The sequence below is a fragment of the Talpa europaea genome (assembly GCF_964194135.1).
Source record: "Talpa europaea genome assembly, chromosome: 12".
Taxonomy (NCBI): domain Eukaryota; kingdom Metazoa; phylum Chordata; class Mammalia; order Eulipotyphla; family Talpidae; genus Talpa; species Talpa europaea.
Window position 1 is genome coordinate 13453581 of NC_140079.1, and position 14746 is coordinate 13468326.

A 14746-nucleotide genomic window follows, 5' to 3' on the forward strand; every position below is an offset into this window, starting at 1 on the left:
AGATCATGACAAAGTGTCTTGTAAACTATGAAATACTGTATGTAAAGGTGGAGAAATAGTATGTACTTTCTACATTTTAATTGGTCCTTATCACAACTTATTTGATCAGAAGCACTCCATGCAGGATATGCTTTGAATACAGAACTCAAAAATAGGTGCTATAAATATATATTGGGTTGTTTAAAAAACTGGGGGGGGGGATTTTTAATTTCCTCAGAAATGGCCTCTGAATTCATTGCTTAAAAATCTGATATTATCCAAACCTATCAATTGATAGAATGAATTTTCTCCAAATGTGTCCTTTACAGGTATAGTATGGTTTGTTATTACCTTTACATAGAGAAGTCTTGAACTCAAGAAATAGCATGCTAAAGCTTAAAAAAAAAAAACAGCCCCATAGAGTTACATTTTGTTGTACAATACAATAAATAAAATGAAAATGAGACATCCTATATCATGGATTCAGTCACAATTCCTCAAATGGTTGCCTTTTTCCTGAGATAGCTCCAGGACAGGGTCCTAGTCTTGTGAAGTACTTTACTTTAGTGTAGCTTAGTCTTGTTGGAGGTGAAAAGAACATGTAGGTTGGCAATTAGGGTGCGTTCATTTTCAGCACTAGGATTTCAACAAGAAGGTCTGCTAGGAGCTGTCGAAGAGCTTTGGTGGAGAAGACCACATGGCCCAAGAGAGACTTGCTAATTCTCGGATGACAGGCCATAGTGTGGAGAACAGCTTAACACAGCCGTCCAGAAGGAGTTTCAATTCTTCCTGTAAGTTGGTTCTGCTCTTCTCTGCTCTAGTAAGTAATTGAACAGAAGAAAAACAATGAGATTTGGAGCGATATATCTACCAGACTTTAGGGTCGTTCTCTGCCTACCTGTGAAAAGTTGACATGCAGAATAGAAACACAGGCAAAGCTGAACATGACTGACTTGACCTTCCCAAAGCACCCAGATTCCAGTACTTGTGTCAGAAGGTCTTTATTACAAGCGTTACAAGTGATGACCTGGAAGGAGCCAGGTCCTTCGAATCACTGGTGAACAGGATGGTTGTCTTTTGGGGCCACAGGCGTGCTGCTAACCTCCACTTTTCTTCCTGAGTTGCTTTGCTTTCCGAGGTTTGAGGATGGTGTAGTTTGCGTACACTGTATATTGATCTGACAGGAAGGGCACGTAGAATGCCCGCAGCAGCTTTGAAGATCTGAAAAACAAAGGCAAAAAAAAAAAAAAAAAACCAAAAACCTCAAAATACAAATTGATACTTGAGAGCATTTGCCATTGGTATTAAAAGTGACTAAAGGAGGGCCTCCTGGTATCACAGGGGTTAAAGTCTCAGCACTATCAAGCTATCACCAGCCACTGCAGCAGGAGTTCAATCCCCAACCAGGGAGCTGACCCACATGGCACTGCAGACATCACCTCTCTCACCCACTGCTCCCCTCAGCAGTGTATTTCAGTATATCTTCCTGTTCTGCTCCCCACTCTGGTGATCCTTTCACAGCTCCTGCACCTCTGGCCTACACCCCAGCTCTAAAATAAATAAATAAATAATGATGAAAGGAAATAAACTGAGAACCATATTTTCCAAAAGTAGAACATTAAAATCTGTTATTACTAGGACATCATAAAAAAATTAAGACCAAGTACCTTGTTGCCCACACCAACAAGATGTGGTGTGGCTTCCCCAAGAAGCCACAGCATGTCCTTCAGAATAGCTCTAGGTCTTTGCTTTGCATTAGAATACGCCACAGAAAAGATCCAGTTCAAGGGACAGACTGCTATTATGGAAATGAATTCATAACACCCAAATGGTTTCTGTCTCTAAGAAACTACAGAGATGTTAAATGCTCAAATGACCCTGACTCCAGCTCTAAGTGTTCCTGGAGAGGTGAAGAAAACTGTTCCAGCAATGCCTAAGTCAAAGAGAGAGTCTGCACACAAGCTCATGTTGTGACACGACCCTGGCAGGTTATAAGATATCCTCTCATTACTGAAATACAAGAACGGCTGAAAGGCTGAATTCTCATGACCTTGTGAAGAATGTGAAAAACACACATTTATTGAACATGTACCATTGGGTAGGCACTGGGAAAAGTACTTACACTTTTAAATATATTTAATCCATCCAATAGTGGATGGGGGAAGGGTATTTTCCCTATTTTGTAGATGGAAAATTGAGACTTAAGTTGATTCAGTAAGTGGGCTCAGGGTCACACATTAAGTGATAGAGCCCTCAATCAAATCCAGATTTCACCCCACAGTCTGCATTCTTAACCATTATGATTTATCCTGCACCCCAGGAACAGGCTAACAGGATTCATCACCTCTTAGAAAAAGGAGCAGTGATAGTTTCAAATTCCATATGAAGTATTACTTACTGATTATGATTTCTGAGTTTGAAAATGAAAAATTGGCCCGGTTACTGCCATCCTAAATGAAGTAGCTGAAGGGTGTTCCACTGCCAGTCCTAAGCTTGTAAATGTCATGTCAACGTGGCATTTGTACTGGCAGCCTACCCCTAGGCTTGGCAGACTCCTGCAATGCCTGCACACAATGATATCGTGCTTGGCATACACACCTCTCAAAGATTCTTCCCAACTGGGACGCTGGCAGGGCTCTGTGATCATCAGAGATGCACTTCACTTCAATAGCCAACAGTTCAAGGGCTTTGACAGAGAAAAGAGGTTGCAAGATAAAGCGGGGCTTCTGCAAACAAAATGAACATAAGGAGAAAGCACCTACCTTAGTCAAAAAGAAGTTAAGCTAGCCTTTCTGTCCAAGCTGCACAGATAAGGGGAGGGTCTGGACAGAAAGACATAAATGTAGTAAAGAATAGCTAAAACTAATTAAGGATTGTTTCCATTCCAGCTCATTCCACAATAAAAGTTTCATTAATACAGTAGTAGTTATTTCTAGTCAGCTCAGTCCTTGGTATAACTTTAGGTCTACTGGATGCCAATTCTAGTTTTTTTCTTTCTTGGACAATTCCTTACTATTTGGGAGGCTGTTGTTTCTTAATTTCCTTTCCCCCACCCCAGAATCTTGCAAAGAACAAAGAGAAATTATGCTTATTCTTAAAAATACAATAAAACTTATTGTATCTTGTAACTATGGTCCATTGCAATCATTTGTACGTGTAAGGTACTTAGTGGTCTTATTTTTTTCTGTATCTTGGATTATTTACAACTACGCTTTAGAAAAAAGACTAATAAGAAAAAAGGAAGAATAATTAAATCACTGAAAAGGATGATGCAAAAGTGAAATAAACCAACACTATTGCATTATCCTTTTTTCTTATTTCATCGTCCAAAGTATTGCATCATCTTTCAATAAGGTATAAAAGACTGGCAACATTATCTTTGGGTTCTGCTTTTAGTTTTCACTGAACACAATTGAGAATTCAGAGTGTTAAGTTTTTCTGTCCATAAAGGCAACGAGAAGAAAACTTGACACAGGAAGACGTTTCACAACTAGATGTCTGAGATGAACGCAAAAAGACAAATAGCAGCACTCCACACTGCAATGAAGATGGTGAAACTGATCGCAAGCAAAATTTAGACTATGGATCTTTAGATGAAAAAAAATATGACAAGGATTTTCTCAAATTCAAGAATTGGCTAGTGAACAATGTATTTCTAAGAACAAAAAGGAAATAAGGTATTTTCATCCAGTTAGTCATTCAACAGGAAGGACTTAATCATATGCAATGTTTTACAACAAGAACTTGGCCCATACTGTTATGCTAATGGGGCATATGATCATATTCTTTCCTTTTTTTGTAATTCTGTATGCCAAATTTGATTTGGTAAAGTTCATAAGTGAATGAATATTGCAGGCAGGTTCGTATACAAAGGTGTTGGAAGGCCATAGTGATGAAAAAAAATTTTAAATTCAGTGGTTTGGGCATTCTCATTGCTTATGACCTTGCGAAGGTCAATGTTTGACTTATGGACCAAAGAGATAACTGATCTCGTACAAATTTATGAGACAAAGAAGTTTTCAAAAAATTCTTCGAGTTTTGCATTTGATGAAGCAAGTGCAAGGAGAGCCAGCAGTAATGATAAACTAGAAGCTACCGGACATATTTATATCTGAAATCTGGACTCAGGCATGTGTGAATGTATACATCACATTCATGTGCTCAAAACCAGGAGAACCGAGTAAAAAATTGGGGTTGTGATATTCAAATGAGATTAAAATTTCAAATAAAGCAGTTTTTTACTATCCTTTTAGAACTTTTTGGTACGTTATTTATAAAATAACTAGAAAATACAAAGAACAAAAGGGTCTGTTAGAAAGAGACAATAGAAATGACTGCTGCAGACCACACAAGGAATTCTAAAAGATCATTTCAGAAAAACAATCTTGGGATATACATGGGACACACTATTATCAAAAGTACTGAGTACACTGAAATAGAAGAATGGCAATTACTGTTACGTGCAAAAGGCAAGCTAATAAAAGGTAAAAGATAAAAAAGAGACTGGGACAAAATATTTGTGACATATATAACTAAGGGTTACCTTAAAAAATATATAAACTAACAAAAAGCAAATCAATAAAATTTGATAAAAAAGAGAATATATAAAGTGTTCCTGCAATCATTAAGACTACTCACTAAGAAAAAATGACAAAGGACAGACAGAAACTGAGCCAAGAAATGTAAATGGCATATAAATATATGAAATAATGTTCATTCTTAAGCTTGACCACTACCTCACACCATACACAAAAATCAACTCAAAATGGATTAAAGAACTAGACATAAGACCTGAAACCATAAAATATATAGAAGGAAATATAGGCGAAACACTACGTGATTTGCACATCAAAGACATCTTTACAGACACATCACCCAAAGCAGTGATAGTGAAGGCAAAGATAAACAGCTGGGACTACATCAAATTAAAGAGCTTTTGCACAGCAAAAGAGACAATAACAAAAACAAAGAGAAACCCCACCAACTGGGAGAACATTTTTGCACCCAACACTAATGATAAAGGACTGATCACAAAAATCTGCAAAGAGCTGAAGAGACTCAACAACAACAAAGAAAATAATCCAGTCAAAAAATGGGCAGAAGAGCTTAAAAGAAACTTCTCTGAAGAGGAAATGCAAATGGCCAACAGGCATATGAAAAAATGTTCAACATCACTTGTCATCAGGGAAATGCAAGTCAAAACTACCATGAGATACCATCTTACACCTGTGAGAATGGCACATATTAAAAAAACTAGCAACAACAAATGTTGGCGAGGGTGTGGAGAAAAAGGAACTCTTCTGCACTGTTGGTGGGAGTGCAAACTGGTCCAACCACTGTGGAAAGCTGTGTGGAGATTTCTGGACCTACTAAACATAGAGCTTCCATATGATCCAGCAATTCCACTCCTAGGTATTTACCCAAAGGACACAGAAACATCAATTCCAAAGAACACCTGCACCCCTATGTTTATAGCAGCACTGTTTACAATAGCTAAGCTTTGGAAACAACCCAAATGCCCAAAAATAGATGACTGGATCAAGAAGATGTGGTACATATATACCATGGAATATTACTCAGCATTCAAAAAAGATAAACACATGCAATTTGCAGCAACATGGATGGCGCTGGAAGGGATCATGCTCAGCGAAATAAGCCAAAAAGAAAAAGAAAAATACCGGATGGTCTCACTCATAGCAGGAATCTAGAAAACTTAAATAAGGGACCAGGAAAATGAATAACTATAAGAAAGTGAAAATCAAAATCAACAAAAAACTATGAACCAGAGACACTTTTGGGGGGGCGGGGGCGGGAGGGGAGGGATTGGGGTCAGAATGGGGGGGCTGCAATTGTATGGGGAATATAACAATAAAATTTATTAAAAAAATAAATAAATAAATAAATAAATTAAAAAAAAGAAATAATGTTCATTCTTACAGTAATCAGGGAAATGCAAAACCAAATATAATTTTCAAAAATCAGATTTGCAAAAGTTAAAAAGTCTGACAGTATCAAACACTGGCCAGGAATTAGGAAATAGATGTTGCCAGTGGAAGTGGAAATATGCAAAGCCACTTGGAAAGGCAATTTTAGCAGTATCAAAACAGCAACTATGCTCTCCCTATAAGAGACCAAAGGTTTTCAACTCCGTACTCCTACCACTCTACTTTCTTTTTATAGCTCACTTTGTTTTTCATTTGTTATCATAGAAAACTTCAAACATACATAAAAGTAGGTGAATTACTTGTAAAAAAATTCTTTAAAAAAACAGTAGTTTTTTTTTAAACAAATTTGTTTAAAATAAATTTGAAAACACTTTAGTGCCTAATATGTGTGGGATTTTTTGTGCTGGTCCTAAAGACAGAAAAATCTTTGTTCCCAAAGGAATAATAATCTAGTTGGAAGAAACAAAGTATGAATGATGCACAACCAGAACTTAGCATGTACTAAGTGATAATACACACATTCAGAAGAGTGGACAAATACTGAAGATGACATAAGTATGGAAGAAGTATTTATTATAGACATCATTTCATTTTCCCAATCAACATTCCAAGGTACACCAAGCAAGAAAAGCAACTTACCTGTCCATAACTGAATCTAGGACATCTTAGTTTTAAGTGCTGTCCACTGAGCAACAGCTAGACAATGACTTAAACAAAATCCAAACTCTTTCTCAGAGCCTACAAAGCCCCAGACCCTGGCTTACTGGCCCTACCTCACTGTGTCCCACTTTCTTGCCCACCATATTCCCTCCACACCAGCCTTTTGATTGCTCAAGACTGATTCTTGCCTACCTGAGGGCCTTGGCACTGCTTTCCTGCCTGTGTCCGGAGCACCTATCCACTCTGTTTTTCTCATGACTGAATCTATCTCATTTTTCACTACGCAGCTTCAGAGTTACCTTTGAAGAGACCTTCCAATCATTCCAGGACACCCTATGTTCCCACTTCTATCACTTTCTCTAGTGTGTGTGCACATTATATTCTCACAATTTATAATTACTTAATTATTGTTTTACTCTTTTCTACCCAACCCACACCCCCAGATTTCTGGGACCAAGTAAAGCCTGCTTTACTTGCCAATAGCACATGGTCTGACACAGTGTTAAAAAACAAGTGATGGCAGGAAAGAAGGGTGGACAGATAAAGACATTAAGGAAGGGATAGTTACACAAATGAGATCTGAGTTTTATTCCAATTGGCTCAACCACAAGGGACTGAGCACCATGTCAAGCAATGGGTTAAGGTCAGGAACACAATGAAGGACAAGAAAGAGCTTCTACTCTCAATGAGGAAGTACAGTTTGCTTGAATTTGTGGTCTGGAATAACCATTTTGCTGAGGACAAGCATGGGACTGACTTGGCTATGTTAAGAAACCCAAGCAGCATCCTCATTCTGCCATGCTTCCTCAGGGTACAATCATCAGAAATTCAGCATCAAATGCTAGGTTTAAGAAGAAAAGAGGCATTTTCAGATAAGCCTGAACAAAACTACTATCAAGGTAAGGATTAAATATAAGGAGTTAAGAAGAATCTATTTATCACTAGAGCTTGGCACTGGAAAAATCCTTATTAGGAGATGAACTTCCTTTCCTGCTGCAGATTTTCCTTTAATAGTATTGTCTATTTTTAACAAATAAAGGTACTAATTTCTTCTAGAAGATGAAGTGAGGAAACAGTCAATATACACAACCTCTGAGTAGGAGGGGAAGATTCTATAATTTTTTTTAGCCAAAAGAACAAGTTAGCTTGAGTTCTTCATTTCTAACACTATAGCTATTGTTCTAGATTAATTTCTTTACCATCAATATGTTGAACATGACTGGGGCCTTTTAAATTTGTTATACTGCATTGTTGCTGGAAAAAGGGAACTCAGAAAGGTTATTTGCCTTTGTAAGAGTTGGGCACTGGAATAATATGTATGTGTGCACACACATTCATCTACATGGAAACAAAGATCAGAACCAATTAGAACAAAACCAACACCTATCACAACCCATACAACAATGTCTGTTAATGAGGTGAAATGCCAAAGTATTGCCCTAGGGGAGCAGAGCAGCACAATTTAGGGAGACATAAAACCTGTGCCTCTATCCTGGAAACTGAAATACTTCTCTCCCAACAAGGAGGCCACCCAAGGGATTCAAGGATGAAACAGACCTGGACAAATCAATTGCCTGAGTAGCATAATTAGCTGACAGCTCAGAATGATTTCTAATTCAATTACCAGCCCTATTTATCAGGGCTAGGGAGCATTCTGCTGTGGAGATTTAAATCTGCTCTTGCTGACGTCAATGGAAGACTGGTGCCAGTCCCTGGTGTCCCCAGTTCAGCAGGCACAAATGGAAATGTCGGGTCAATTTTTTCATTTTAAAAAGAAAACATCCTAGTACTCAGGTTCTCGCTTTCCTTTTTATCCATCCATCCATCCAAACAAGAATATCCCCTGCGAGCAAGTCATCTAGCCCACTGCCAGTTCTCTTTCTCTTTTTAAGCTAGCATCTTCCCTCCCCCACTTAGCTCACATTTCAGTGGCCGACTCTGGACAACCCACAGCACCACAGAACTGGCCTTCCACAGCTGTCTTCAGTACGGAAGAGTCAGAGTTGCCTCAAAACCTAATCTTAGCACTAGTCATCTCAGAGTCCCATAGCAAAGAATTTACAAACTGCTCAAAAGCTGCTATAAGGTAAAAAAAAAAAAGTAACTTCTTAATATTCTTTCAAAGGGAAAGGGAGTAAGGGCCATTACCCTGATGGCCAATAAGTAATGCAGATGTGACATTTATAACTCTTTTCCATCAAAGAGAAAGGGACACAGGAATTACTTGCTATAGGATACACTAGAATGTCAGACCCTTGAGGATAGAACTTTATCTAACTGCTGTATCTCCAGCTTTCAAAACAATGCCACAGAAAGTGCTCTACAAATAACCTGTGAATGAATGACTCTGCCCTGACTCTTACATCACATTGCATTTACCTCTCTCCCTTCTGGAGATATTTTATCTTCCACAAGGTAAAGGCAATACAAAAATCATATGAAGCTCTTCTTTCGCTTTCTTACCTAGCGATTCAGTCCTAACCTAAACCCATGACCAGGTGGGGAAGAGCAAAATAGAAGAGTACAGTGTGTGGGGCAGAGGAAGTAGCTGAGGTTCACGGGGTGTTAGCAGAAGTGAGATGTGGCAGCATTCACACTGGCAAATACCAATGCAAAAGGTAATCCCTCCAGGTTCAGTTCACACAGGGTTTGCTGAATTATCATGACCCATGTGATCAGAATGACATGTAATTTTCAGGAGGTATGTCCAACAGACTTTTGACATCTAGTGAATGCATTCATAGTTTTGACTATTTGGTGGCAGCCTCCAAAGAAGCACACAGTGCAATGACTTGGCAGTCTGCTCAGGCACACACTGGCAGCACAGGGCTGCACCCAAGACTGGTGAGAACTACACAGCGAATCATTTCGCTGGTTTGTGGCCCCAGTGAGTCATCTGATATAACATCATAACCTCCTGACCAGTCACCTTTTGCCAACATTCAGAATGAGGGAATTAAGGATTGCTATAAGGCAACCAGCCATTTTATAACCTGCAGTCTCAGCCAAGGTTGCTAGTGAAACACTTTTCCAGTCTTTTTTTGATCTTAAAATTACTTAAAAGTGCAGGTATATATGCTACATTCATCATTCCTATAGAAAAGAGACACCTAACAGCATTCAAGAAGGTGTCTGCCCCTGCTCTTTGAACCCTCATTTGGGCTACCTCTATGTGACAAATACTAAGCAGCACCAGAGGCCACGTCAGGTATTTGATTCTAGCCAATCTTTATAAAGATAAAATAAACAATGAGTATACTTAAAGTAGTTTGGCCATCTTTATTTAACCAAATAAGGACATCTGAAGCTCCTGAAGTCCTTATCTCCTCCTTCTTTTCTTTTCTATTCTGGAATAAATCTACTTTTGAGAATGTGACATACATGAAATAATTGAAAAATATTTTCTAAGACCCCGCTATGAGCTGGGGGTCGTAGGGAACCAATAAGAGATGGGTTCTAACTCTCAAGTGCTTAGAGCAAACACCTCTGATGGCACCAGCTGTGTGGCCCAAGCTAGCTAAAAGCAGGTAGCCATCAAGAACACAGCATGCATTCTTCAAACCTGAGGATCTCAGTAACATAGACTTAGAGCACAGATGGTCTCTAAATGTCATTTGAGAACACTAATTTTACAGCAACAGAAAACAGACTATCTGAGCTTCAAGAGAGTAAGGTTCATTCTTCTTTAAATGGCAGCGTATCTCAATCTTTAAGTAGTTGAAGAAAATAATGAGCAACACACCAGTGTGGTCTGTAGCCAAATCTAGTCTGGGGTTGATTACGCTGCCAAACGAAGGGTCTAGGGAAAATATCTCGGGGAGAAGGAAAAAAGGAAAAGCCAGGAAAGAAATGGAAAGCACAAGAGAATAATGAGTAGATAAAGAATGAAAGATGTACATAAACTCTGATCGCCTCTTCCCTACAGTTCCTCAGTGTTCTTGGCATAGATGAAAGAGCTGGAGACACCACTGTGATTGACGTGTAGGGAGAGACAAGCGTACTTCAATTACTGGTGAGGAGGGAGAACTAATTCTACCCAACGGATTTGAACACCATCTGAAGCATGTCAAACTGTTGGCCTGCAACCAAATCCCGCCATGGGGTGCAGTCTCCCTTTCCACCTGGGTAGTAAGAAGCTACAGATGGAAACAGCCTGCTGGACTATTTTGTGTACCATATGTCTCTTCTGCAAGAAGCCTTTAAAAAGAAAAATTTCAAAAATTATCCAATTTGTATGAAGAATGGCATCAAAAGAGCTGTGATGGTTTTAAAACATGTCCATAAATTCTTTGACACTCCTATCAACAAGGAAAGATTAACGCCTCTCCCCCTGAACAGAGGCTACTCAAGTGGTTTGCCTTCAATGACCAGAATGAGGCAGCCCTTGGGTAAAATAAAAGATATGTGAATTCCAGGGTTAGGTTATAAGGAACGATGTCTCTCTTGGAAGCCAACCACCATATTGTAAGGAAGCACAGGCCACGTGGAAAAGCCATATGTAAGTGTTCTGGCTAACAGCCCCAGCTGAGATCTATTCAACAGCCAGCAACAGCCAGTGTCAACTGCTAGACATGTGAGAATGTCTCTGAGTCGCCTCCAGCCCCAACCGCCATCTGGTGGTCAATGCCCCCAAACTCTAAGAACTGCCTCACTGAACCCAGTTAATACCCAGAACCATAAGGGAATAATAAGCAATTCTTTTCTATCACTAAGTTTGGGTGGGTTTGTTATTCAGGAATAACTAGAATAAAAGCTTCCAACTAATTTGTCCTTTACAGTGATTACTCCAACTGTTTTATATTCCAGAAATAATCAGTTCTGCTTGCATTGGGGTTAGTGCCTGGGGACACAATGACTGACATCAACTGGACTATCACACAGGACCAAAATGGAGGGACAGATGCCACAGACTCTACTGGGTTCATTTCTTCTTGGAAGCTAGAAAGAAAGTCATAATCTCAGCAAAACAAAAAACCTCCACAGCTCAATGGCACTGTGGTGGGTTCCTGTGAAAGAACACAAGCAGAGCCTATCAACACAGCCCTGCCTTACTGCTATAGAGGCCCTCTGACTAGAAAACCTCTCTCTCCTACCATACCAGCTAACAGTGTTGCTTTTAATGCCACACTTGCACTGACACTTCACCAGAATTATAAATTTGCTGGACTTAGAAATCCCACCTTACCTAAATCTCTCTAAATTATCTCAAGTCCCTAATCAAGCCAGCCTAAAATTCAGTTAGATGAGGCTAAAATGCTCCCAAACAGGAAAGAATAAAATCTCACAATCCAACAACCAAAGGTGAAAGTAAAGCAAGCAAGACAAAAGAGAACTATAATGAAGGAGGAGAGAGTGGGCAGAGAGAGGCAGCGTGAAGCAGTGGCAGGGCCTCCTGACTTGTTTCCAAAGCTGTCACAGGACCTGTTGCTCACAGAGCCAACTCCAACATCCTGCAGAGGCATTTCCTACCAGGCTCCACAGCCAAACCTCCTCAGCACACTGAGAAAGCACCCACCGCTGGGCTGCTGACGTGCTGCCCTCCTCACACCCCTCTCGGGAGACATTACATCCACCCACTTGTCCAGCTATTTTACACAAGGAGCAATTATATTGTGCTTCAAAGGAAAAGTCCTTGTTGATTTTAGAAAGTATGTAATACGAGACAACCACAGAGTGGGTGGTGTACCTGGCTTAAAAAAGTGATAGGGTATGACAGGTGTTCTTTAATGAGTATCTCTGAGCTATCAGTCTCTGGCTATAGGCTCATTTAATCTTTATAACAGAGGTAGCTAATGTCTCCCCCATTTCACAGGTGAGAAAAAAAAAAGTGATGCTGTAGAGAACACGGAAGCAAGACACACATAGCCTGGGAGTTTGAAAAACTTTTACACAATCAGCTAGAGAGAGACATGGCAAACTCAGCAAGAGGAAGGTATGGCGATGGTACCAGCCGTGCAAGGGGTGAATGAAAAGTGATTATTAAGGTCTTATGCCTGGATCGTCTCTCAAACAAATGGAATCTGGGGGCTCCAGTCCTCTGATAAAGCAGTCTATCAGGGAAAGAATGGACGGACATCTGGGCTACCATTTTCCAAACAAACTGACAACACCAAGCCCTGTTTAGACAGTCCCTCTCCATTAATCTGAGAGTAAAAAGCTTTGCTTATCTTCCAACAACTTCAACAGAAAATTAGCCTTCTCACATATCTGTAGATCATCAAAATTGCTAAATCTGTACCAATCAAATTATTGTACTGATAATCTTCAGGTTGTTTCTCTCTGGAGCTGAGTCTCCACTGACAGACATGCATTTGGGATAAGAGTGCTGATAGTGCTGATAATGTCTTCAAACAGATTGTTTCCTTCCAGACATCTGAGACCCATCTAGGCTACCCTAAGGAATGTCAGCAAATTAAATCAAGAAGTAAACAATGGGCAAATCCATATGACAAACACAGATTGGGCGAAGGAGATATATCTGTGTGTTCCATGCTCCTGCCCTGCTTTCTGGACAAGACCCTGAATTTTGGATGCCCATATATCTCAGTCTGCCCAGGACAGGGGCCCTTTTACTTTCAAAAGATTCTGATCTAGATGATAAATATATGTTACTTTACCCAGTAGCACATTTAAACCAGCCAAAGAGGTAAATTAAGCTATTCTTTACTAACCCCGTGCCTATCAGAGTTCTTTTTATTTTATCTTTCTATTTGTCCTCATAATTTTTTTCTCCTGAATGACAGACATGATTCTTTCTTGTTCAACCTGTTCCTGAAGACCACCTGCTTCAGGAAGCCTTCTTGATACACGCCAACCTCCAGAGTTCTCGCCTTTCTTTGAAGTTCCAGCACATCACCTGGTATCTAAGTTGCTTTGTATGTATAACTAGAAAAGTTATACTATGTAAGGGCACATTATTTTTTTTTTATACCTTTGAATAATCTAGCTAGTTAGTAAATATTTTCTGATTTCCAAGCTTGCCTAATCAGCTGGCTTTAGGACACAGCAGGTAGCTGCCAGATGCCATTCACTGCTGACTCCTTCCCACACGGCTCCTGTGTTTTCCTTTAAAGCACTTAACACGGGTTGGAATCATCTATTGATTTGCAAGGTCCAAGTTGCCCAACATATTGTAAGGTCCAAGAGGAAGGGGAGTTTGTGTACGCTGTTCATCACTGTACACCCACAATCCATCACAGCACTGGGTAGTGATTAATACATATCTGCTGATTGGATGGATGTCAGCTGGATGGATAGATGGATGGACAGGTAATGGCAGACAGGAAAAATCTCAGAGTAAATATAAAGAAAATAGATTTAAATTTTAGGGAGCCCCTAGTGGCGCAGGTGGTTGAGTGTTGCTCTGTTAAGCTGTCCACAGCCTCTGCAGTGCCAGTTCGATCCCAGCTGACCAGGGAGAAACTCACATGGCGTGGCAGACCTCTTCTGTCTTGCCCGCTGCTCCCCTCAGCAGTGTATTTCATCAGTTTGCCTGTTCTGTTCCCCGCTCTGTCTCTGGTGAATCTTTTCACCCTCCCACACATCTGGCCTATACCCTGGTTCTTGTATGAATAAAAAAATCTTAAAAAAAGTAAATAAATAAATAAATAAATAAATAAATTTTAGGGAGCCATATATTTAAGAAAAGAACGCTAAAAAGCTCATTTGGCAATAAAGCACATGCTTATTAAGACCTTCTCCCTTCCTCAGAAAGACTCGGAGAGTAAGCATTTTGGCCCCTTCTGGTCTGAAGCCTAAGGCATGAGTGATCAGCAAGTGCAGGTGGTGTCACTATTTCTCCTGGTTAGATCATGTGCTGAGGCACAAGAGCCACTGTTGCAAGAAGCCAGAGGAAAGGCTTGAAGGCACTCCAGGATTACACTCCCAAGAACACAGCCATGCACCCCTCCGCGGGCCGGCTCCCAGACACAGCCTCTGACAGTGCAGTTGAACTTAATCGGCCCAAAGTCAGCAACGTGAGATGTCTCAGGGCTGACAGTTATAAATTGCTGTGGCAAACTGGGCTGAGGGCTCCTGCTGCTTTTGCAGTTATATCAATATATACTTGGAAATGCTGAGGAAGAGAAATGTAAAGGAAATCAGCATAATTTTGGAACCCGGGGCAGCCTAGTCATTAACTGAAAGGCCTGACATTTATATAA

The 14746-nt window shown here is 40.0% G+C and overlaps 1 protein-coding gene across 2 annotated transcripts in view; it reads right to left on the reverse strand.

Moving 5' to 3' along the window:
- Window positions 1-758: 758 nt before the first annotated feature.
- The window catches only part of ALG9 (ALG9 alpha-1,2-mannosyltransferase), a gene marked incomplete at both ends in the record, with an annotated part of 75497 nt that continues 61509 nt past the window's right edge, over window positions 759-14746 (reverse strand). Inside the window, 2 exons of one of the 2 annotated variants that reach the window (XM_084251471.1) lie at window positions 759-796; window positions 1082-1200. In XM_084251471.1, coding sequence (XP_084107597.1) covers window positions 759-796; window positions 1082-1200 — 157 coding nt within the window. Of the gene's footprint in view, window positions 797-1076; window positions 1201-14746 lie in introns of those variants that run through there. The other variant, XM_084251472.1, reaches the window with a different exon arrangement.